This window comes from Mobula hypostoma, chromosome 8 (assembly GCF_963921235.1).
Source record: "Mobula hypostoma chromosome 8, sMobHyp1.1, whole genome shotgun sequence".
NCBI lineage: Eukaryota > Metazoa > Chordata > Chondrichthyes > Myliobatiformes > Myliobatidae > Mobula > Mobula hypostoma.
This window is the reverse complement of record NC_086104.1, coordinates 104,504,991-104,531,167: the sequence shown is the minus strand read 5'-3', so window position 1 is coordinate 104,531,167 and position 26,177 is coordinate 104,504,991. Positions and strand designations below refer to the sequence as shown.

Genomic DNA, 26,177 nt, shown 5'->3' with positions numbered 1-26,177 from the left:
TAAGAGGGGGACAGGACTGGCTACTTATTGTTTATTCTAGGAGAGAAATACAATGGTGCCACTAACAAGAGGCTCCGTCAATTCAAAACTCTTTTGTAACAAATGAATTTGAACATTTGGGAACTTGAATCTTCAACTAAGAATGTATTTTAGATCTGAAGACTGCAATGCATTCTTAAAACTGGAAGCAATGTTTTTGATTAGTGGGTTGTAGTTTGAAATTCTGATGCTTCTTTATTCTTTGATTTTAGCTTGTATATGTGCAAGTAGGTCAAAGGTTTCCAGTGGTGTCAATAAATATGCTACCATTGTTGGGAAGATCATTAATGCCCAACAACTCCATACTGGAGAAACTTACTGTGCACTTGAATGGACAGGGCAAAGACCAGATTAGCTCAACTAATCACAAACTCCCAATGACCAATGTGCAGATTGGCTGTAACATGCTATGAAGCTTCCTCATCACAAGCTAATGGGAATGGAGAACAATGGACAGACGAAATTGGCTGGCTATCATTGTGAAGATACATTAAAACCAAACAGTTCTTTCTTTTACAACCATTTACTCTGCTTCTCAACTCACAATTAAAGCTGATACCAACCTCAAAGAAGCTTTCTACGTATTGTAGGACATATACACCACAGTCACTGAAGTTGTCTTGTTGAGGAACACGAGGATTAGATCCCCTTATCACGTCTTTGGTGAAAGACCTTTTGCTTGCTTTCCTCATTTCCCATTCTACTTCAAGGTATCTGTTCACAACACCAGATGGCAGCAGTCAAATAAAAACAATCCTGCAAGAATTCAGCACGAATCTCAAAAGACAGAAAAAATATTTGCAGAAATGCCCTTACTCTCGCAGAATCTTAACCACATTTGTACGACTTGGACCACGCAAAGAATCCATGATCAGAATACACGGCCTGTGAAAAAAAAATGAGAGGGATGAAGCTGAAAGTGATTGTTTATTTTTTGGGTGCCTAATGAATCCAGAGAGATGATAAGTCTTGATGGGTATCCTATTTTTAAAAATACCCTTGCCTTCTCATGTAGTGGGATGTCCAAAAGTAATTCCATACCCACTTAAGTCACTTTTTGCACATTAGATCAATCAGTTCAGACTTCCACCAGCCAAGTTGCCCTTCCTAGTACAACATCCATTCATTCAAGTTCAAGTTTTTTGTCATATGATTGTACTGCCAAATGAAACAACAGTCCTCCAGACTACCTCCCTCCCATTCATTAAAAATCAACTGCAGCATCTTCAGCAAACCTGCTTGTGGATTTTTAAAAATACACATCTGTCTCGCACAAGTCAACTGCTCTTAGTTTTTCCCAACCTTATCCCCACCACACCCCTCTGGTCACAGAATGGCATGGTCGTTCAGAAATGTTTTCTGAAAGGTCATCGATCTAAAACAGAGAAAAGAAGGAACAGTACAGCACAGCACCAAGTCCTTTAGCCCATGATGTTGTGCCAACCTCTCAACTACTGGAGAACCTATTGAATATTTTCAGCATTGCCTTTTTAACCCGATGGTGAGACTAACATCTGAGGGAAGGTCATGATGAAACAGCTGAACATGCTTGGACTCTGGGGATCTCCTTCCTTAACGTCCTGTTAACAAGATGACCAATCTCCTAGCTGTTGATCACAACCACCTTCCTCAGCTCTGGTTACAAATAAGACTAATGGATAGTTTTGCCACAACTGACATCAACTTCAAAATTTCCAAGACTCCTCAGTCATATTCAGTGCTGAACTGAATTGAACCATGATATTCGGGGCAATCACTCTCACGTCATAGCTGCAGCTCAACTCTTCTGACTATGGCGGGATTAGTAAGATCCTGAGCAGTTTCTCAGTGATAATCAAAAGATCGTCTACTCAATATATCTACCTAGAGACTTTTGAGACTTTATATTCCAAATTATGTATTAATGAGATTTCAGAACACAAGATCTAGTTCTGCCTAATTCAATCATAGCCGGGGGTGGTAGTGGAGATAAGCTCCCACTACCTATAAAGTGCTCCAAATGGCGTGCGTCTCTAACAGCCTCAAATAACCAAGTCCAACTCTTGACCCTCACATGTGGCTTAGCTACTAGGCCTGGAAGAACTGTTCCTACTGACAAGAGAAGGAAAACTCTGATTTCAAACCTGCAGTTATACCCACCCATGGGAAAGGCTTCAAGAGTAAACCCCGAGTAAGAAATCCGGAGCTGGAGTCCCTAAGGCAGCTTGGTGTTGTTTACAACTTTACTCTGGCAACCTCTGCAACAGCACTGGTACCAAGCTGTATTGGCACTTGCTCTTCCCTTGTACTACATCAGTAAAGTGGAGAGGAGGAACCCGCTGCATGGGCAACAGCGGTTCTTCAAATCTTCCTGTCAGGCTTATGCCCTGAAGAGGACACAGCCCACCAGAGGAGCAAGCCCATGATCCCTGGGGACCGATGGATGCCTACTACTTAACTGGCCACCACCGTATGTGATCATGTCTAACAAGCCTGATAGAGTTCTTTCAGGATGTGACCAGACATAGAGATGAGGGTAGTGCAGTGGATGTGATCTATATGGATTTTAGTAAGGCATTTGACAAGGTTCCACACGGTAGGCTTATTCAGAAAGTCACAAGGCATGGAATCCAGGGAAGTTGGGCCAGGTGGATTCAGAATTGGCTTGCCTACAGAAAGCGGAGGGTCGTGGTGGAGGAAGTACATTTGGATTGGAGGGTTGTGACTTGTGGTGTCCCACAAGGATCAGTTCTGGGACCTCTACATTTTGTGATTTTTATTAACGACCTGGATGTGGGGGTAGAAGGGTGGGTTGGCAAGTTTGCAGACGACACAAAGGCTGGTGGTGTTGTGGATAGTGTAGAGGATTGTCGAAGATTGCCGAGAGATATTGATAGGATGCAGAAGTGGGCTCAGAAGTGGCAGATGGCGTTCAACCCGGAGAAGTGTGAGGTGGTACACTTTGGAAGGACAAACTCCAAGGCAGAGTACAAAGTAAATGGCAGGATACTTGGTAGTGTGGAGGAGCAGAGGGATCTGGGGGTACATGTCCACAGATCCCTGAAAGTTGCCTCACAGGTAGATAGGGTAGTTAAGAAAGCTTATGGGGTGTTAGCTTTCATAAGTCAAGGGATAGAGTTTAAGAGTCGCGAGGTAATGATGCAGCTCTATAAAACTCTGGTTAGGCCACACTTGGAGTACTGTGTCCAGTTCTGGTCGCCTCACTATAAGAAGGATGTGAAAGCATTGGAAAGGGTACAGAGGAGATTTACCAGGATGCTGCCTGGATTAAAGAGTATGCATTATGATACTCTTTGGAGAGGAGGATGATGAGAAGAGGCATGATAGAGGTATACAAGATACTAAGAGGATAGCAGGGTACCACTGCTCAATACAGGAGGACATGGCTTTAAGGTAAGGGGTGGGAAGTTCAAGGGGGATATTAGAGGAAGGTTTTTTACTCAGAGAGTGGTTGGTGCGTGGAATGCACTGCCTGAGTCAGTGGTGGAGGCAGATACACTCGTGAAATTTAAGAGAACACTAGACAGGTATATGGAGGAATTTAAGGTGGAGGGATATATGGGAGGCAGGGTTTAAGGGTCTGCACAACATTGTGGGCCAAAGGGCGTGTACTGTGCTGTACTATTCCATGTTCTAGGTTCTATCTATGATTGGGTGAGACTGTACTATTTATTATACTATTATCAAGTCACTTGTGATTCTCAAGCTCACTGATAGAAGTGAAGACGTACCAGGCCATGAGGTTATAGCAGGGGTCCCCAACCTTTTTTGCACCGTTTAATTTTGACAATATTCTCGCGGACCGGCCAATGGGGTGGGGGGGAGGTGTTCAAGTAGGGTTGCCAACTTTCTCACTCCCAAATAAGGGACAAAAGTAGCAGTCAAATACGGAACACTCGTGTTTACCCCGAGAAAGACTACCATGACCACGAAGTTTTGCACGGGCACCTGTGTGCGCATGCGTGACGTGCGCATACATGACCCGCGCATGCGTGTACGTGCTAATTTTTTTCTACAAATCAGTTTTGGCTTAATCTTCCCGATTCTGTTAAGTGAAACTACACTGTACACACATTACTTCTACTATAGGCTGTATATTTATCATATCATTCCTGCTTTTACTATATGTTAGTGTCATTTTAGGTTTTATGTGCTATGTGGTTTGATTTGGTAGGTTATTTCAAGTTCAACAGTGCGTGACAGAGAATGAGCAAAAGTGCAGCTTACTCATTTCATATCACTAAATCATATCGTTTCATAGAAACATAGAAAATAGGTGCAGGAGTAGGCCATTCGGCCCTTCGAGCCTGCACCATTTATTATGATCATGGCTGATCATCCAACTCAGAACCCTGCCCCAGTCTTCCCTCCATACCCCCTGACCCCCGTAGCCACAAGGGCCATATCTAACTCCCTCTTAAATATAGCCAATGAACTGGCCTCAACAGTTTCCTGTGGCAGAGAATTCCACAGATTCACCACTCTCTGTGTGAAGAAGTTTTTCCTAATCTCGGTCCTAAAAGGCTTCCCCTCTATCCTCAAACTGTGACCCCTCGTTCTGGACTTCCGCAACATCGGGAACAATCCTCCTACATCTAGCCTGTCCAATCCCTTTAGGATTTTATACGTTTCAATCAGATCCCCCCTCAATCTTCTAAATTCCAACGAGTACAAGCCCAGTTCATCCAGTCTTTCTTCAGATGAAAGTCCTGCCATCCCAGGAATCAATCTGGTGAACCTTCTTTGTACTCCCTCTATGGCAAAGATGTCTTTCCTCAGATTAGGGGACCAAAACTGCACACAATACTCCAGGTGTGGTCTCACCAAGGCCTAGTACAACTGCAGTAGTACCTCCCTGCTCTTGTACTCGAATCCTCTCGCTATAAATGCCAGCATACCATTCACCTTTTTCACCGCCTGCTGTACCTGCATGCCCACTTTCAATGACTGGTGTATAATGACACCCAGGTCTCGTTGCACCTCCCCTTTTCCTAATCGGCCACCATTCAGATAATAATCTGTTTCCCTATTTTTGCCACCAAAGTGGATAACTTCACATTTATCCACATTAAATTGCATCTGCCATGAATTTGCCCACTCACCCAACCTATCCAAGTCACCCTGCATCCTCTTAACATCCTCCTCACTGCTACCCAGCTTCGTGTCATCCGCAAACTTGGAGATGCTGCATTTAATTCCCTCATCCAAGTCATTAATATATATTGTAAACAACTGGGGTCCCAGCACTGAGCCTTGCAGTACCCCACTAGTCACCGCCTGCCATTCTGAAAAGGTCCCGTTTATTCCCACTCTTTGCTTCCTGTCTGCTAACCAATTCTCCACCCACACCAATATCTTACCTCGCGGCCCAGTAGCACATGCTTTGCAGCCCGGTGGTTGGGTACCACTGGGTTACAGCTTATGGCAAACTTTCTTTGTTCCTCACAAATTTGCCTGAAACCAGTTGCTCCTACAAAAATGGATTAATTTTCATTCCAGAAACAGTCTGACACATTTAAATGGCATTCAGGAATTTTTGACCCACCTTCAAACTAGGAGGGAAAGTAAGCCCTCCAAATCAGAGGCCCAGCACATAGTTGCAATCACTAGGAAAACACACCAGCACTTTTACTTTCTTAGAAGGTTAATGAGGTTTGGCTTGTCACAAACACTAACGAACTTCTACAGATTTACTACTGAAAGTATCCTGATGGTTACATTGAGGAAGGGTAAAGCAAATGATGAACGACACTAAACAGGGTCATATGAGGAGCTTTCTCAAGCCTTATTTAGTATTCAAGAAGAAAAATTACCTCAGATAAAAGATTGTGTAATGAAAGATGAACCTGTAAGCAAACTACAATGAATTTGAGTGCAATTAATGATGCTTAACATCACTTGCTGAGGTGCCAGTACTCACTGTTTAGAAGGTTGCTGACCCCATGGCACACTTTCTGAAGAATTGTCTTCTATCATACTTCCAGCATCGTTGCTATCCTCCTAAACAATAGCACACAGTTAAAGTCAGGAACAACCAATCTTTACAAACTAATGTGAAGTACCTTAATTTATATAACAAGTTCATCTCACCAGTTTCTCACCCACATTCCAAGCGATACAGGTATTTAGACAAGGAAAATGACTGAAAGTTGATACTTTTAAATTTACAACTTTCACACCAATGGTGTTGAAGTGGTAATAAAAACAGAAAATGCTGGAAACTCAGCAGATCAGACAGCATCTGTGGAAAGAATAGAACTAATGTTTCAGATCTGGGACATTTCATTTCTGATGAGGGTCTCTCAGACCTGATTTCTGTTTCAACAGATGCCAGAAAAATACAGCAGGTCAGGCAGTATTTTCTCAGTTCAAGTTTATTGTCATCTGATCATACATATATACAACCAAACGAAACAACATTCCTCTGGACCACGGTGCTCCCACAAAACCTGCACCACAACACAGCACATAAAACAAAATATTACCACAAATAAGTTAATAAAATATAATTCAAGGTACATGCATTGCGCTGCACAGGTAAACAGTAAATAATCTGCCTTTATTTCAGATTTTCAAGAATAAGTGTTTTTGCTTTGATCTTCATTATTTTTTGTTAGGCATGCCGTGGTGGTGGAAGTGTATATGTAAACTACATAGCAAGAAGCAAGCAGCCAATCTTTTCTTTATGAAAAAGCCATATACAAAAGTATATTACATCAAGCCAAGCAAATTTAGCATCCTTTAAAGTTTAAATGGCAGGTTTTCAGAAGTGAAAAGTGCAACACTATGTGTCCACACTACATAGCCCCAAATTCAGTCTTCATCCAAGTTTAAGTCCCAACACAGAATGAGCTTAGATTTATGTTGCAGTGGAGGGTGTAACACCAATACACAAAGGAGATCCCCGCTGAATATGCTTGCAAATTGCTTTTGTACAAATAAACTAGAAAGCAAAAATAGGGTTATTTGGCACTCTACTTTGAAAAAAAATCTATGTTTTCAGGACAAACGTGAAAAGGAAACACCACGAAAACCTGAAATAAATATTTCAGTCATTTGAAAATGCAATCTGAATATAAACTGGCACTTCAGCAGTGCATGTGGCAGAGTCTGCAATTAAACTTCACCAGGACTGGTCCTGGGACCGAGATTCCTGAACAGCTACATTTGGATGTTCTAACAGCTAAGCAGCTATAATAAACCAATAAACCTGGAGGCTCACCACTTCTTGCAAAGTGAGGACATTTCTAGATTATGGTGGTACTCCCTTCATCCGATGGATTTTGATGTTTTTTTAAAATCATCAGGGATGCATCAGCAGGGGAGATGAGGCTGAGTACAGGGCTACGGTGGGAAACTATGTCACATGGTGTGAGCAGAATTATCTGCAGCTTAATGTGAAAAAGACTAAGGAGCTGGTGGTAGACCTGAGGAGAGCTAAGGTACCAGTGACCCATTTCCATCCAGGGGGTCAGTGTGGACATGGTGGAGGATTACAAATACCCGGGGATATGAATTGACAATAAACTGGACTGGTCAAAGAACACTGAGGCTGTCTACAAGAAGGGTCAGAGCCGTCTCTATTTCCTGAGGAGACTGAGGTCCTGTATCATCTGCCAGATGATGCTGAGGATGATCTATGAGTCTGTGGTGGCCAGTGCTATCATGTTTGCTGTTGTGTGCTGGGGCAGCAGGCTGAGGGTAGCAGACACCATCAGAATCAACAATCTCATTCCTAAGGCCAGTGATGTTGTGGGGATGGAACTGGACTCTCTGACAGTGGTGTCTGAAAAGAGGATGCCGTCCAAGTTGCATGCCATCTTGGACAATGTCTCCCATCCATTACATAATGTACTGGTTGGGTACAGGAGTACATTCAGCCAGAGACTCATTCCACCGAGATGCAACACTGAGCATCATAGGAAGTCATTCCTGCCTGTGGCCATCAAACTTCACAACTCCTCCCTTGGAGGGTCAGACATTCTGAGCCAAAAGGCTGGTCCTGAACTTATTTCCATCTGGCATAATTTACATTTTATTATTTAATTATTTATGGTTTTATATTGCTATATTTATACTCTATTCTTGGTTGGTGCAACTGTAATGAAACCCAATTTCCTTCGGGATCAGTAAAGTATATCTATCTATCTATCAAAATGTGCACTTTAAACAGCAAACTATGCGTACTGACATTAAATTGTCCTTCCCCCAGTTTAAAAGACCGGCCTTCTCCAAATATTTGTAATTTGAAAGTAATTATTAGGCTAATAGCATGATAGGTTGGAGATACAGGAGAGGCATTTTTAAATGTAGTAATTCCACTTTGAAGCAGAGCGGAGTTAAAGCAAGGAGAAACACTGCTGGTACAGTCAAGAACTGAGAAACAATAAATTGAAATATAACAATTTGACATGAAATGTAGTTGAAAACTATCTGCAACTGGAACATTTAAGATGGACTTTCAATCATGGTGAGGCAATCTCTATGCTTTAGGACTGTTTTGAACAGCCTAAATGGCTGCTGTTCAAGGAGGCCACAATAAATGGAGTAGACACAGACCTCGAGGAATATGCCTCATCTATCATCAGCTACATCAAATCTGTGGCAATTGCAAAGCTTTTTACTCATTAAGCCAAAGAATTGGAAACTTAATATTCTTGCCTACTGTGATGTCTAGGGGCCAAGATGATTGAGACTTGTCTCCCAACTGCTGCATTCACTGAAACATAGTCAAACAACAAAATGCCTGACTTGGCACTTCAACTCAATGGGCACGGAAATTCCATTAACAAAGGTTGGTGCATAAACTTATCTGTAGTAGCAGTCACTGTTCTGGGTAAATTATGCATCTTACATGTACGTGCCAGCCATATGAATTGCTCAGGGAGTTGCTGTTATGTTTGTCACCGCTATCTACATCCCCCTGCCCCCCATCACTGGGCGCAAATACCAAAGAAACACTGGGAGAGCTTTACAGCATCGTCAGCTCTCTACAAAACAAGCATTTAGACAGTCTCTTCATTATTGCAGGAGACTTCAATCATGTTAGCCTGCAAGACATCTTACTCAAATTCCACCAACACATCACCATGAGCTCTAGGGAAACAAACAGACTGGACCATGTTTATAAAACAGATGAAGAAATTAGAAAGCCGCCCACACCCTCATCTTGGCCTCGCTGACCACATCTCCATGTTAATCCCAGCATAACGAGTGCTGCTAAAAATGGAAAAACCAGTCATGAGGACCATCACTCTTATGGCCTAATGACGCAATCTCTATACTTCAGGCCTGTTCTGAATAGAACAAATGGCAGATGTTCAAGGAGGTCACCATAAATGGAGAGGACAAAGACCTCAAGGAATATGCCGCATCTATCACATCAGTAGTGTATAAACGGTGTTGGTACCTTTCGGTCATCTCTCGGCCCAACCAGAAGCCGTGGCTGAATGCAGAGGTATGTTCCCTACTAAAAGCCTGGGATGCTACCTTCAAGTCTGGTGACAGATCAGCTTTCAGAGTAGTCAGCACAAACTTCATTAGGCATCAATTTCAGGAACACCTGTCTGATAACAAACCCCAACATGTGGCTGGGCAGCAAGGGCATTACTGACTACGCACGGAAAAACAGCGTCGATTGTACCAGACATCTCCCTCCCTGATGCTCTAAACAACTTTCAGACATGCCTCATGCATGCAACACACTGCCAGCCATGGAAGCTAACCCCTTCCAGGTGAGCAGCCACTGTCTGTAGAAGCGAGATTGGGCCAGACAACATCTTAGGCCGAATACTCAGGGAATATGCACACTAGCTCACTGACATCTTCAACACTTCATCCATCCAGGCTGCTGTCCCAACAAGCTTCAAATCAGCAACGATCATCCCTTTATCAAAAAACTCGACACCTTCAGCACTAAAGACTACTGCCCAGTGGCACCAATGCCAATCATCAGTAGAATGGCACTAATGCCAATCAGACTGACCCAGAGTTCATTGTGTGGCACAGCACTGGGGTGGAGTTAGTGCTGCACCCCAGTGTTCACATGGCAATGAACCCAGGGGTCTGGATATATTCTGCACGATTGTATTTTACTGATGCCCTATATGCTTACCATCTTGAACGTGCGAGGACTAGGCCTTAGGCTGCGGTTTCTCCTGTAAGTTGCTAGGAGAGAGGCGGAGCCAGTGTGCTCCACCAGGGGCAGTGCGGTGCTGTGTCCAGGCTGGAATCGGTGCTGCCCACCCCAGTGTCTGCTCGGCAGAGGACAATCTCTGTTGTAGTTGTCTGCAGATTTTGGCGGTGTTGGATGGCTCGAGTTTGTAATCTATCATTGAGTGGCTTCTTATACGTGCTACATGTGCTTTGTGCTGTATTCATGAGTAGCCACGTATGGTTAAATGATAATTAAACTTGAATTGAATTGAAGCACTTTGAATGACTGATAATGGCACACATCAAAAACTCCATTCATAGAAACATAGAAAATAGGTGCAGGAGTAGGCCATTCGGCCCTTCGAGCCTGCACCGCCATTCAGTATAATCATGGCTGATTATCCAACTCAGAACCCCGTACCAGCCTTCCCCCCATACCCACTGATCCCTTTAGCCACAAGGGCCATATCTAACTCCCTCTTAAATATAGCCAATGAACTGGCCTCAACTGTTTCCTGTGGCAGAGAATTCCACAGATTCACCACTCTCTGTGTGAAGAAGTTTTTCCTAATCTCGGTCCTAAAAGGCTTCCCCTTTATCCTCAAACTGTGACCCCTCGTTCTCATACTCAATCAGGTACAGGTTTCTCAAGAGTGATTACTCTGGAGTTCAGCTCTCTTTACATAATCGTAACAGCTCTTAGGTACAGTGAGAGACCATGTGACCTGTTGAGTCCAGAGTGGTCCATGTACAACAGTTCGATCCATGCTCATTCACCTGAGCCCTTTAAATTATTTCCCCCTGTGAAAGCCCTGACTGAATATTCCCACCACCCATAAACACAGAGTTCCAAATCACTGACATTATCATTCTTAAAAAAACTTTATCCCTACACCTCACTATACAGTTTGCAACATTTAAAATTTGTGACCATGGTCCCTTACCTTTGTGGTTATGGATTAGGAGCCAACTTAAAATGCGTATGGATGAACATGATAAAACACTATTTAAAATCACAAGACAGGAGAACAGCATTAGGCCATTCTGCCAATTGAGTCTGCTCTGACATTCCATCATAGCTTACTTATTATCCCTATCAACCCCATTCTCCTGTCTTCACCCCGTAACCTTTGATGCCCTGACTAATCAAATACCCATCAACCTCCACTTTAACTATACCCAAATACTTTACCTCCACAGCCATTTGTGGCAATGAATTCCCCAGATTCCCTACCCTGTGGCTAAAGAAAATCCTCCTAATCTCTGTTCTAAAAGGGTATCACTCTATTCTGAGGCTGTGCCCTCTGATCCTAGACTCCCCCACTATAGGAAACATCCTCTCCACATCCAGGCTATCGAGGCCTTTCAATATTTGACAGGTTTCAATGAGATTCCCCCCTCTTTCTTCTAAATCCCAGTGAGTACAGGCCCAGGGCCATCAACTCTCCTCATAGTTAAGCCTTTCATTCCCAGAGTCATTCTTACAAACCTCCTCCGGACCCTCTCCAATGCCAGCACAGCTCCTAATAGATAAGTGGCCTAAAATTGCTCACAATATTCCGTGTGGTCTGACCAATGCCTTATAAAGCCACGGCATTACATCCTTGCTTATATAGTCTAGTCCTCATGAAATGAATGCTAACATTGCATTTGCTTTCCTTACTACCGACTCAAACTGCAAGTTAACCTTTGGAGAATTCTGCACAAGGACTCCCAAGTCACTTTGCACCTCTGATTTGGAGTTTCTCCCCATTTAGAAAATAGTCTACGCCTTTATTCTTTCGACCAAAGTGCAGAACCAAACATTTCCCTACACTATATTCTATCTGCCACTTCTTTTGCCATTCTCCCAATCTAAGTCCTTCTGCAGACTCCCTGCTTCCTCAACACTACCTGCATCTCCACCTACCTTCGTATCATCTGCAAATTTGGCCACAAAGCCATCATTTCTGTTCTCCAAATCATTGACATACAATGTGAAAAGAGACGATTCCAACACTGAACCCCGCAGAACACCACTTGTCACTGGCAGCCAACCAGAAAAAGCCTCCTTTATTCACACTCTTGGCTTCTTGCCAGTCTTCTATCCATGCTAGTATCTTTCCTGTAATACCAGGGGCTTTTAGCTTGTTAAGCAGCCTCATGTGCGACAGCCAATCCAGAATTGCCTTTTCCTTTGTGGGTACAACCACAAGCTCCTAGAAATAACTACCTCATAGGCATTCTATAAATTCCATCCCTTGGGACCCAGCACTAACCTGATTTTCCCAATCTACTTGCACATTGAAATCTCTCATCACTATTGTAACATTATCCTTTTCACATGCCTTTTCTATTTCCAATTGTAATTTGAACCCCACATCCTGGCTGCTGTTCGGAGGCCTGTATATACTCCCCACCAGGGTCTTTTTACTCTTGCAGTTTCTTAACTCTACCCACAAGGATCCTACATCTTCCGAAGCAATGCCATCTCATTCTAAGGAATTGTTTTCATTTTTTTTTTAAACCAACAGAGCCACCTCATCACCTCTGCCCACCTGTCTGTCCCCAGAAACTCCAGCCATTGCTGTTCTGCTGTCTTCCCTGCTTGTGTTCCCTTCCAATCAACTTAAGCCAGTTCCTCTCTCATGCCTCTAATTCCCAATGATCCATAAATCTGAAACTCTGCCCACACACCAATTCCTCAGCCACGCATTCATCTGCCGAATCATCCTATTCCTAATATCACTAGGGCATTGCACAGGCAGCAATTCAGATTACTACCTTTTCAGCTTACTGCCTTTATTCCCTCTTCAGGACCTCCTCCCTTTTCCTACCTATATTGTTGATACCAATATGTGCAACAACTTCCGGTTGCTCACCCTCCCCCTTTAGAATGCTGTGGACCCAATTACAGACATCCTGGCTTTGTACATGGGAGGCAATATACCATCCAGTTATCTCTTTCATGGGCACAGAATTTCCCGTCGGCTCCTCCAACTATGAAATCCCCTATCACTACTGCACTCCTCTTCTCCCCTCCCCATATGAGCCACAGAGCCAGACTCAGTGCCACTGTGGCTTTGCTCTGCTAGGTCATACCCACCAACAATATCCAAAGTGGTTGTTGAGGGGAACAGATACAAGGCTACTCTGCACTGGCTGCCTATCCCCTTTCCTCCTGCTGAAGGTCACCCAGTTACCCATGTCATGCACCTCAGGTGTAACTACCTCTCACTGTATATCCTGGCAATCAACCTCAACCTCCTGAATGATCTGTAGTTCATCCAGTTTCAGCTCCGATTCCTTAACACGGCCTGAAAGAAAATGTAAGCTGAATGCACTTCTTATAGATAAAATCAGAGACACTGGAGGTCTCCCTGCCTTCTGAAATGCCACAAGAAGAGTTTTCCATTCTTCTGCCTGGGATCTCCCTCTGCTCTAACTGTGCAAAGGAAAGAAAAGTCAAACAAAATTTTTACAAAGCCTCTATGAGTCAAAGCCTGAACTCCCTACTCCAACATCGGCCCACTCACAAAATGGCCACTCTGCTTAAACACAACTTCTTTTTATTGGCCCTTGCCCAAGCGCCTAATTACGCACAATCCAACGCCTCCTATGGCGCACAGAATGCCCTGACTGCCCCCCCATTAGCTCCTTTAGAAATCTCACTCGTGGTACGCAATCCAACATCTCCTCGGGAACTGTGGCGTGCAGAATGTCCTGAGGACCCACACTAGCTTCTTTTGAAATCTCTCCCACTACACAATCCAATGTCTCCTCGGGAACTATGGCGTACAGAATGTCTGCCACAGTTCTTTTGTTGTTTCAACAACTGACACAAGTACCCATAGGGATACTTAGCAAATTGCTACCACTTCCATGGTGAAGTTGGCATCAATTCCTAAACGTTTGATACTTTAAGATTTCCCATTGTCATAAATCCATTTACTTATAAGAAAGATGATACAAGAGAAATCCCACCTGGCCATATTCCTGATCTGGCGAAAAGTCAAAGGGATCTTCACTGTCATCGGCGTAACTGACTTCGATTTGCTTCAAGGCATCTGTTCAGAAAATTGAACACATGTTAGCAGTCTTAATCCTGAAGTGAGCAACATCAGAGGTCCAGCTGTGACAATCACCCAATACATGTTTAAACAGAACACACTGATTATCATCATCAATTGTCCCATATCTACACAGTCTGGACCCCACCCAATAGTAATTTGTCCTCAAAAGTCATTGTGGATCCTTTGCAAGACAGCAACAGTTTTAACATCTTCTCTCCAACAAGCTCTTGTGTGTCAGGGTGTTAACAGTTAAATGTGAAGGAATATGTAGACATTGGGGTATTTAACCCTATAATGGACTCAAGTGAAAATTAACTGTTGATTGTGACAGTTGTCAGCTACACAAGGAAGACAATTCTGTTCGGAGGGGACAATGCTCCATCTTCTACCAATAACCTGTATTTACCAAATCCTGAAAAGCATCCAACAAATACTAAGGCCAATTCTTCAAGAAGCTTCTGACTATGTCAAGGTACATAAAGTCGTTCCAGTTAGTACATTGGGAGGCAGTGTGAGAATCGATATGACCCCAAGAAAATGCTCTCACCTACATATTTTGCAATCCCATTATGCATACAACCGGCTAGTGAGAAATTATTTTTTGAAGACGAAAGTTCAAGTTAACCTCTGGATAATAAAACTCCAGTGAGGGTAGGAAATATATATCAAGTGCCTTTATAGAATCAGCCAAAAGGTAAATCTAAATTTTAATCTAATGAATGCACAATTTTAGTGTTACAGAAATTATAAGAAACCACAAAAAGTGTACAACATTTAATAGAGACATTGAATAGAGTGTGTGTGTGTGTGTGTGTGTGTGTGTGTGTGTGGGGGGGGGTGGGGGGAGAAGGTAAATGATGAGCTCTTCTCAAAGGCAGCATGAAAACTAGAGGAGAAGGAAAGAGATGGCATGAAGGAATGAGTAGGGATACCAGAATCTGCAAAATCTGGACCAAAGTTGTGAGAAAATAGATTTCAGAATGAACAACTTTGTGCTGATCATAAACTGGCAGTGCTGAAAAGTGGAATCATCAGCTAGATTGGTGATACCTGTAAGTAAACTGAAGTGAGCTCATCTCAACCATCTGAGGGTCCAATACTTAAAACAATAATGCAGCTAGGCAATACAACTTACTTCAGTGGCCTCCATTCCCCATTTCAAATTGGCCCATAGGATCATTTTATCCTTTTGTATGCGCATTGTGGTCTCAGAAAGAGCATATTTTATTTGCTACAAAACATTCAGTAAGTGACAAGCTTGGGAAAAATTCCAACACAAACAGATAGAGAAAATTTAAAGTGTGTAGGAGCCATGTATCACTTTTCTGTATTGTATCTTGTGCCTCATTTATTACAGTATGGTAATCTGTCACATGGGTTGGGTGTGCTGGAAGCAAATTAGTAGTTATGTATTCTCACTGAGCCTTAGCTAATTGCTTAGTTTAGTCTAGTAGAGAGGGGATAAGCCACAGGCTGATTTTTTGTTTGACTGCTAATTTAGTTCGACCGCTTACTATGCTTATAGCGATGTTATTGGAACACTAGCCAGATCGCTAACTTCACTTAAATATGTATAGAATGCCAATTCTGAATTTGCTAATTTGAACACTTAGCTACAGTGATTTGAACGCTAAGACTGTTATATTACTAATATAGTTTCATTAGTTTTTGAATCACTATAAGATTATTACGAAACCAGCAAAGACGAACAAAGGATCAAACGTACCTTTTTCGAATTTGGAACTTTGTTATTTGGAAGTGCAGCATACAGTGTCGGTCTCTTGGCTTTGTCTCTCAGCGGTTTTGTTTTTAAAATAACCACTACATTTGTCAACAAAAAAAAGTTCTACCAAATGAACAAAGCATTGCCTTGGACTTCCTGGCAAAACTGCAGCAGCTTGTGGCAAGTAAACGGACTTTATGTTGATTCATGCTGTGTATTTGTGGTTTGAACACAGTTTTGAATGGTCAGCGCTGCCTGTCCATTGGGAACTGTTGCTCAATCATGTGATGTTTGTCTGAGGCTTCGCCGCTTTGTTTTATTGAAGTGCTGAAATATTCCGGCTGCAGGTGTTTGAATTGAAGGCTGTTTGTTCGTACTGGTTTAAGCGCTGTGGATATGCGGACACTTTGTTGACTATGTTTATTGAAGCAAATATCGCCGGTGCTGCGGGCGAACAAAGAGTTAATTGCAAGTCATGCAACTGGAGCAAGTAACATGAGTGTATTGAAGCATGGAACTGATGCCAATGACCTTGCAGTTGGGGCTTGCAAAGGGGAATTAAAGCTGAAGCTAAGGCTAAACACGAGGAATTCTGCAGATGCTGGAAATTCAAGCAACACACATCAAAGTTGCTGCCAGGCAGCATCTCTGGCCTGCTGTGTTCACCAGCAACTTTGATGTGTGAAGCTAAGGCTAGTCTACTTGAAAGTCTTCAAAAGGAGTACGAAAAAAATATAGAAATAATTAAAGGTTTAATACCATTTATTAATAATCTTATGAAAATTAAAGAAAATGCCTCACAAGTGCAATGTAATCTGTGAAGCTGTTGTCAAGCAACATCACACACTAATCTAATTACTTCCCAAGCTCAGCAGGAAAGACAAAATAGGCATTTGTCCAAGCACTGATCACTATTGTGGTGCATTCATAGGGATGTGAAACAATGCTTGAAACAAACATGTTATATTGCAGGTCATGTTGCTGCAACAAGTGAATATATGCCTCACCTTCCATCAGACAATGTTTCTCAAATTCCAGGGCATGTTTTGACCACGCATAGAGCAGGGGACCCAAAGGATGACATGAAACCAAATGACAGTGTGTTTAATGTCAGCACTCAAAGTTCTGTTGCAGGAAGAAAATCTTCAATTACCTATTACCACCTCTGCATGCAGTAAAACAGAGGCCGATTTAGCTGCTGCATTAATAGTATGTCCACAATTATAGGTCAAACATGCTAGAAGAGCAAGAGGAATAGCTATGGAAAAAGGAACAGCTCAAGTTGGAGGAAGAAATTGCCGCACGACTCACTAATGTGCTGAGGACTTCAAGGTGGGTTTTTAGAGCAGCACGAGGTTGAGCCCACTAGGGGATCAGCTATTCTGGATTAGGTGTAGTGCAATGAAGCAGAATTGATTAGAGAGCTTAAGGTAAAAGAACCTTGAGGGCAAGTGATCATAATATGATCAAATTCACCCTGAAATTTGAGAGGGAGAAGCTAAAGTCAGATGTATCAGTGTTACAGAGGAGTAAAAGGAATAACAGAGGCCCAAGAGGGGAGTTGGCCAGAATTGATCGGAAAAGGACACTGACGGGGATGACGACAGAACAGCAATGGCTGGAATTTCTGGAAGGTATTCGGAAGGCACAGGACAAATACATCCCAAAGAGGAAGAAGTATTCGAAAGGAAAGATGACACAACCATGGCTAACAAAAGAAGTCAAGGTCAAAATAAAAGCAAAGAGAGGGCATATAATAGAGCAAAAATTAGTGGGACATTGGAGGATTGAGAAGCTTTAAAAACCAACAGTAGGCAACTAAAAAGTAATTGAGAAGGTAAAGATGGAATGCAAAAAGTAAGCCAGCCAATAATATTAAAGAGGATACCAAAAATTTCTTCAGGTACATAAAGTGTAAGAGAGGCGAGAGTGGATATCAGACCGCTGGAAAACAATTCTGGAGAGGTAGTAAATGCGACACAACGAAATGGCGGACGAACTGAATAAGTATTTTGCGTCAGTCTTCACTGTGAAAGACACAAGTAGTATGGTGGAAGTTCCAGGTGTCAGGAGTCATGAAGTGTGTGAAGTTACAGTAACTAGAGAGAGGGTTCTTAAGAAACTGTAAGGTCTGAAGGTAGTTAAGTCACGTGGACCAGATGAGGTACACCCCAATGTTCTGAAAGAGGTGGCTGAAGAGATCATGGAGGCATTAGTAATGATCTTTCTGGAATGGTTCTGGAAGACTGGAAAATTGCAAATGTCACTCCACTCTTCAAGGAGGGAGAGAGGCAGAAGAAAGGCAACTACAAACCAATTATTCTGACCTCAGTGACTGGGAAGATGTTGGAGTAGATTATTAAGGATGAGGTCTCAGGGTACTTGGAGGCACATAATGAAACAGACTGTAGTCAGTATGGTTTCCTCAAGGGAAAATCTTGCCTGACAAATATGTTGGAATTCTTTAAAGAAATAACAAGCAGGATAGCCAAAGGAGAATCTGTTGATTTTGTGTACTTGGATTTTCAGAAGGCCTTTGACAAGGTGCTACACAAGGCTGCTTAAGAAGCTACATGGTATTACAGGAAAGATTCTAGCATGGATAAAGCAGTGGCTGATTGGCAGGAGGCAAAGAGTGGGAACAAAGGGAATCTTTTTGGTTGGCTGCCGATGACTAGTTGTGTTCCACAGGGGTCTGTGTTGGGACTGGATCTTTTTACATTATATGCCAATGATCTAGATGATGGAACTGATGGCATTGTTGTAAAGTTTGGAGATGATATAAAGATAGGTGGAGGGTCAGGTAGTTTTGAGGAAGTAGAGAGGCTACAGAAGGACTTAGATTTGGAGAATGGGTAAAAAAAAAAGTGGCAGGTGGAGAAGAAATGAAAGGGTTGACTATCTTCTAATTGAAGAGAAAAACTTGTGCAGAATTCCCTAAAGTTTAATTTGAATGGTGAGTCTGCAGTGAAGGCAAATGGAATATTAGCATTAATTTCAAGCGGACTACAATATAAAGGCAAGGATGTAATGTTGAAATTTTATAAAGCACTTGGAGTATTGTAAGCAGTTTTTGGCCCCTTATCTTAGAAAGGACGTACTGAGACTAAAGAGGGTTCAAAGAGGTTTCCAAAAATTATTCCACGATTGAACGGCTTGTCATATGAAGAGTGTTTGATGGCTCTGGGCCTGTATTCACTAGAATTCAGAAGAATGATGGGTGACCTAATTGAAACCTATTGAATGGTGAAAGGCCTTGATAGAGTGGATGTGGAGAGGATGTTTCCTATGGTGTGAGAGTCTAAGACTAGAGGACACAGCCTCAGAATAGAGGGGTGTTTTTTTAGAATGGAGATGAGGAGGAATTTCTTTAGCCAGAGAGTGGTGAATCTGTGGAATTCTTTGCCACAGGCTGCTGTGAAGACCAAGTTTTTAATGTATACTTAAGGCACAGGCTGATAGATTTTTTTTATTGGTCAGGGCACGAAAGGATATGGGGAGAAGGCAGGATATTGGGCCTGAGAGGAAAATTCGATCAGCCATGATGAAATGGTGGAGCAAACACGATGGGCCAAATGGCCTAATTCTGAACCTGTAGCTTATAGTAATCTTCTGCACTCCTAGTAATAGACCAAGTCAACTGGACTGCTCCAAAGAGCACTATTATGAGGTCATTCTTACCCTCGGCCATTAGGCTCGATAATGAGTCAACCTACAGCTGGGGAAGTGATGACCTCCTTCTGTTAGACTGTTTGTGGTAACTTACTTTTTTATTCTTTCTACTTCTAATATTTATATCCATGCACTTCTAATTTCCATTGTGACATTGTAATTTCCTTTGGGATCAATGAAGTATCTATCGATCTATCTCATGGTCTTATGGAGTACTAAAAGTGCTCCAGCAGTACAGTCTCATATTGAAAAGGCACAAAGAAATACAAAAACACTCAATATTAATGTTAATTCGTTTGTTCAAGTGTTTGTGAAACATGGACAAGATGCCCAAGAGGTAGTTCAGGGTAATTATTCTCAGCCTGCACTAATGAGGCACTCTGAATCTATGTCATATCCAACAGCTTAAAGGGCTCATGGGGACATTAACTTACAGCATAGAAACACTCTTGTTTCAGCTGATGGAGGTCAAAATACTACTACTGATATTATGAAGAAGCAAAATGAAATAACAACCTTTTTGGTACAACAGCAACACATTTCATCTTTGCCTAAGAGAGTCTCAGATCTTTGATGGAGATCCTTTGCAGTGTCATGCATTCATGAAAGCTTTTGAAAACAGTATTGAAGGCAAGACTGGCAGCTCTAGTCACTTCCTTGTACAGCACACCAGAGGTCACCCTAGAGAACTTGTTAGAAATTGAAGCATATTGACCCCAAGAAAAGATATCTAAAGGCTAAGGCTTTATTACAGGAACGTTCAACACCATCCAACCCTCTGTCACCTCTTTCTAATGATTTAATTTCATTTTTTACCAAGAGTCATTCCACCCCCTCTACCTTCCTGCCCATCCTTTTGATACAAGGTGTATCCTTGGACATTAAGCTTCCAGCTATATCTTCTTTCAGCCATGATTCAGTGATGCCTGTAATCATACTTGCCAATCTGTAACTGTGCTACAAGTTCATCAACCTTATCCTGTATACTGCGCGTATTCAAATATAACACTTTTAGTCCTGTATTCACCTTTTTCGAATTTGTCCACCCTTTACGTTGCAATTCATCCTGTTGACTGCAATTTTGCCCTATCATCAGCCTCTCCTTGCTAGAAGTCTCACTACACACTGTCTCTGTTTGTAAACCAGCTACTTCATTTTTAGCACTATCACTCCGGTTCCTATCCCCCTGCCAAATTAGGTTTAAATCCACCCGAACACTTCTAAACAACCTGACCACAAGGATATTGGATCCTCTTGTGTTCAGGTGTAAGAAGTTGCTTTTGTGCAGGTCATACCTTCCCCAGAAGAGATGCCAATGATCCATAAATCTGAACCCTGCCCCTGGCCCTGCACCAGTTCCTCAGCCACGCATTCACCTGCCAAATCACCTTACTCTTACCCTCACTAACATATGGCACAAGCAGCAATCCAGAAATGACTACCCTTGAAGTTTTGTTTCTCATCTTTTTACTTAGCTCCCTAAAATCTCTCTTCAGGACTGCCTCACCTTGTCTACCTATGTCATTGGTGCTAAATATATACCAAGACTTCAGGCTGCTCACCCTCACCCTTGCCCTTGAGAATGCCATAGTTGTGATCTGAGACATCCCTGATTCCTGGCACCAGGGAGGCAACATACCATACAGGTGTCCCCTACCACGCCCTCAGAACTCCGTCTCTGTTCCTCTGACTAAGGGATCTCCTATCAACACTGCAGTCCTCTTCACCTCTCTGCTCTTCTGAGCCACAGCACTAGACTCAGTGCCAGAGACCCTGTCACTGTGGCTCCACCCCCCCCCCCCCCCGGATAGGTCATCCCTCCCCCGATAGTATCTAAAGTTATATATTATTATTGAGGGGAACGGCCACAGGTGTACACTGCAATGGCTGTGTATTTCCCTTCTTTCTCCTGACAGTCACCCAATTACCTGTCTCCTGCAATCTAGGGGTGACTACCTCCTTGTAAATCCTGTCTATCACCTCCTCATTCTCCTGTATGAGTTGAAGGTGAAGTAGAGGCTATTATCAACAGTTGTCCAATTACTAAAGCATATCTGATCCCAATGATTTGGGAGCACCAACACCCAATCATCTGTTGCTTCTGAAGACCTCACCACCCTTACTACCAGGAGAGTTTCAAAGAGGAGATATTTATGCTCATCATAGATGGGATCAAGTCCAATACAGGTCACACTTGTTTTGGAAACGGTGAGTTGAAGAATATTTACCACAGCTCCAAGAATATCAGAAATGGTCAGGTATAAAACTCAATTTCCTTCCAGGAGACACAGTGCTTATAGTTGATGTCACAGCATCACAAAAGTCATAGATCGTGGAGACAGTATTTCGCCTTTCCAGACAGAAGAAGATTTGTGTGGCAGGTGTGCATCAAGAACAAGACCGACTGTCTGGTCAGGCCTATAACCAAAATCTGTCTTCTACAGAAGGTAGTTTTCAGGAGCTACAGGTCTAGAAGTTTCGTGACTTTGATGACACAGAGCAGTGGTAAAGATCACTCTGTACTGGGCTAAGTGGTGGTAACCTCTGGCCTAGATGACTGATACATGACTAGACTGGAAGAAAGAAGACAGACAACATTTGTATAAATATTGTCCTTGAAGATTTCATATCTCCTATTTTAGTAGTATGTAATTGTAATCATTATAGTGTAATAATTAAAGGTCTAGGATGTAGGAGCCATGTTCTATCTGTATGGTATTTTGTGGAACATTTATTATCGTTATGTCACATGGGTTGCGGCTTAATAGAAACAAATGAGCGTAGTTAAGTATTCACACTTTGTCTTCGTTGTTTAGTTTAATGTAGTTGAGAGGCAGGAAGCCATGAGGTGATTTCTGTTGACTGCTAATTTAGTTCAATCGCTTACTATGCTAACCTCACTTAAATGCATATAGAATGCTAATTCTGATATTGCTACTGAGAATGCTTAGTTATGCTGATTTGAATGCCAAGATTGCTATATCGCCAATTCAGTTTCAGTATTTTTTTATTGCTATAAGATTGTTTGTTTTTGCTGGTTTCTTAATAAAGGTTCAAACGTATCTTTTTTGATTTGGAAATTCATTATTTGGAAGCGCGTCATACAGTGCCTTCGTCTTTCAGTGGTTTGGTTTGTTTTAAAGTAACTGCTACTAAGTGGATCAATGTTCCAAAGGTCAATTGGAGACCAATGGGCATAACATGACATTATACACTATAAATTTTTGCTTGTAAAATGCTTCATGCAACAGAGCAAAAACATGAATGCAACTGCTATATGCGTTTGACATGCCAGTGGGAAACTATAGTGCAGTCCATCCGCATGTGTTGACATGCTAAGAGAAACTGCTGGATGTCAGTCAATGCGAAATGCTGCAATATTTGTGTTTATGTAGTTCAGTAACCACACGGGCCTCACTGGAAAAGGCAGCTTGCTCCGAAGGAAATTGAACAGCCACTCTTTAACAGCTGGGGATTCACCACTGAATCTTTAGTTATGCACCAAACAACTCCTATGTATGAAGTAAGACAGTTGAAAAGTATCCTGAATAGTTGTATCATGGTCTGGTACAGCAATGTGAATGTGCAGGAATGTATGAAGCTGCAGAGTGTTGTGGACTCTTCCCAATACATCATGAGCACACCCCTCTCCACCACTGGTGATATCTACAGGAACTGCTATCTCAAGAAGGCCACATCTATCAAAGATCCCCAACATCCGGCCCATGCCCTCTTCTCACAGACATCTACCATTGGGCAGGAGGAAGAAAAGTCTGAAGATTCACTAGGTTTGCGAACAGCTAGATCCCTTTAAACATTCAGTTCGTGAACCAATTGGCACTTTAGTTTAGCAACACTATGACCACTTTGCACATTCTTTTTGTTCTGATGGTGTCCTTTGTTGTTAAAAAAATATAAATTATGTTTAAGGTGTTCTTCTGAGTGCTGCTTATATGATGCTATGTGCCTGTGATGTTGCTGCAAGTTTTCATTGCACGTGGACTTGCGTATATGACAATAAACTTGACTTTGACCATCAAATTTCTTGAGACCCCATTCACTGAGTGCCTCTGCTGTAATTTTCCAATAGCATAGACAATCACATTACTAAATCTCTGTTTTGCATGCAAGTTTGTAAATAGCCTGTAGTAACTGTATCATTATACATAAGAAACCGAAACAAAAACTGCTACATGTCCCCTATGCAAACGATTGAGGCATATAGTAGAATTTCTAAGTCAATAAACTTTATCATTGAAGGTTCTCATGAAACTTTATCCTTTATTGCTGTCACGTGAAACTCCCCTCTGCAATAAGAGTCCACAAATCCTAACTCGTTATTTCTTCAGTAATGTTGATAGTCATTTTATGTATTTGCTACAAGCCAACAAATTTAACAATCACACATCAGTGATAGTAAATCTGATTCAAATGGCAATGTGCCCCGGCCACTCTTACCTGGCAGCTTGTAAACATGCGAGTTTACTTCATGTTCACTTTCAGCTGTTTCATGAACAGCTATTAAAAATCTTTGAAATGTTATTTCATTCAAAGTCCAGCATTTTATAAGACTCCTTGTGAAATTAAAAGGTGACTGGTATTTACCTAGCTGTTTACCTTCCATACCATTTTCTTTTCTCTCGACAGAGCTCTGGTGATCTTCTGATTCTGCGTTCAGCTGATTAAAGTTGCTAAGGACATTATTAGCTGCAGACAAGCATCTTCTTGTGTGGAGTTTATCAAACTCCACACTCTCACAGTTACTGCCAGCAGAGAGCTCTGGCATTCTGCCAATGATGGTATGAGTTTTTCTCTGCCCGTTTGCAGCTGAGTTCTCAGTTAAACTGTCCATCTCCTCCTGCAAAGCAGAGTTATTGTTGCTTTCTGCAGGTGCGGAGCTGTTGTCATGCTGCATTTCTTCATTGTTCTGCAACTTAGGATTTGGTTCAGTGCAGAGGCCAGGAAAACAAATCACCGCCAAAAACCAATGAGCCCTGCAGCATAAACAAAAGTATAAATCTTACTTCTGAACAATAAGAACATTACATTCAGATAATTGGGTTAAGTAAATGATCCTGAAAAAACTCAGAACTTCAACTGCAGAAATAGTATAATATCAAGATATATTAATTGATAGCATTGCAAATGATCTAGTATCTGACTGAAATCCAAACTCTATTCTAGATGTGTACAAATTTCATTAATTTTACTTGGGTTACAATAGAACAAAAGGCAATTGGCGCAAATATCTGCCAATGTTTCCTGCACTGAACTGCCCCCTAGTGCTTTTTATTGGAAGTGCACACAAATTTCAGGCAAAAACAATCCTGCCTGTCAATATTACTCTGGAATTGAATTGGCTTAATTTCTTACATCCTTCACATACATGAGGAGTAAAAATCCTTACGTTATGTCACCATCTGAATGTGCAATATGCAACTTATAGTAATTTGCAATAAATAGTATGTACAGTAAGATATACAACAGAAGTCAGAATAGCTTCGGAATACAATTGCATCAGCGTGAATTAATCAGCTGGTGGAAGAAGCTGTCCTGGAGCCTGTTGATCCTGGCTTTAATGTTACAGTAGCATTTCCCGGATGGTAGCAGCTGGAACATTTTGTAGTTGGGGTGACTTGGGTCCCATACCTATTGCTGTAAATGTTCTGAATAGTGGGGAGATCACATCCACTGATGTGCTGGGCTGTCACTACACAGCCCTGTGTTTCAGGGAGGTACAGTTCCCATACCAAGCAGTGATACAGAGAGTCAGGATGCTCTCAATTGTGCCCCTGTAGAAAGTCCTTAGAATTTGGGGACTTAATCGAACTTCTTCAACTGCCTGAACTGAGATCCTCTCTCAACCCTGATCCATTGATGTCAATTGGGGTGAGCCTGTGTTCCTTCTGTAGTCCACAACCAGCTCCTTTGTTTTTGCAACATTGAGGGAGAGATTGGTTTCTTGACATCACTGTGTTAGGATTACTTCTTCTCTGTAGGCTGCCTCGTTACTGTTTGAGATAAGGCCAATCAACGTAGTATCATCTGCAAATTTAATTAGCAGTTTGGAGCTGTGGGCGGCGACACAGTCATGAGTGTACAGAGAGTCAAGGAGGGGGTTTAAGACACAGCCCTGAGGGGCTCCTGTGTTGAGGGTCAGATTAAGTGTCAGTAGTGGGTATGTATATGCTAGGATATCCCAGGGACAGCACTCCAGTTGAAGGCAGCAAATGTTGGCAGGAAGAAAAAAAGACTTTCTTTTCAATAAAGCAGTAATCCCTTATGGTGTAATAATTGTTTAACTCAAACAAGTTCGAAAACCCTCCACTTCAATTTTATCTATTCTATTTTAAAATGTGTTTCTCAGGACGTCAGTGTTTCTGGCAAGGTCAGCAGTTATTGCGGGCAGTATCCTGATGGGCCAGTTTGTTAAAGCCATTTGAGAATGTTTAAACTAATTTGGCAGGAGGATGGGAATCGCAGTGATAGGGCTGAGGATGGGGCAGTTGGTTTAGAGACAAACAGCAAGAACAGGC

The 26,177-nt window shown here is 42.2% G+C and overlaps 1 protein-coding gene across 9 annotated transcripts in view; it reads right to left on the bottom strand.

The window, feature by feature from the left end:
• senp6a (SUMO specific peptidase 6a) overlaps positions 1 to 26,177 on the bottom strand; it is a 152,761-nt gene that overhangs the window by 926 nt on the left and 125,658 nt on the right. For all 9 annotated transcript variants that reach the window (XM_063056522.1, XM_063056523.1, XM_063056519.1 and 6 more), the window contains 5 exons: positions 24,247 to 24,635; positions 14,158 to 14,240; positions 5,960 to 6,039; positions 856 to 924; positions 603 to 753 (listed from right to left, as the gene is read on the bottom strand). In XM_063056522.1, the coding sequence (XP_062912592.1) occupies positions 603 to 753; positions 856 to 924; positions 5,960 to 6,039; positions 14,158 to 14,240; positions 24,247 to 24,635 (772 nt within the window). The remainder of the gene's footprint in view (positions 1 to 602; positions 754 to 855; positions 925 to 5,959; positions 6,040 to 14,157; positions 14,241 to 24,246; positions 24,636 to 26,177) is intronic.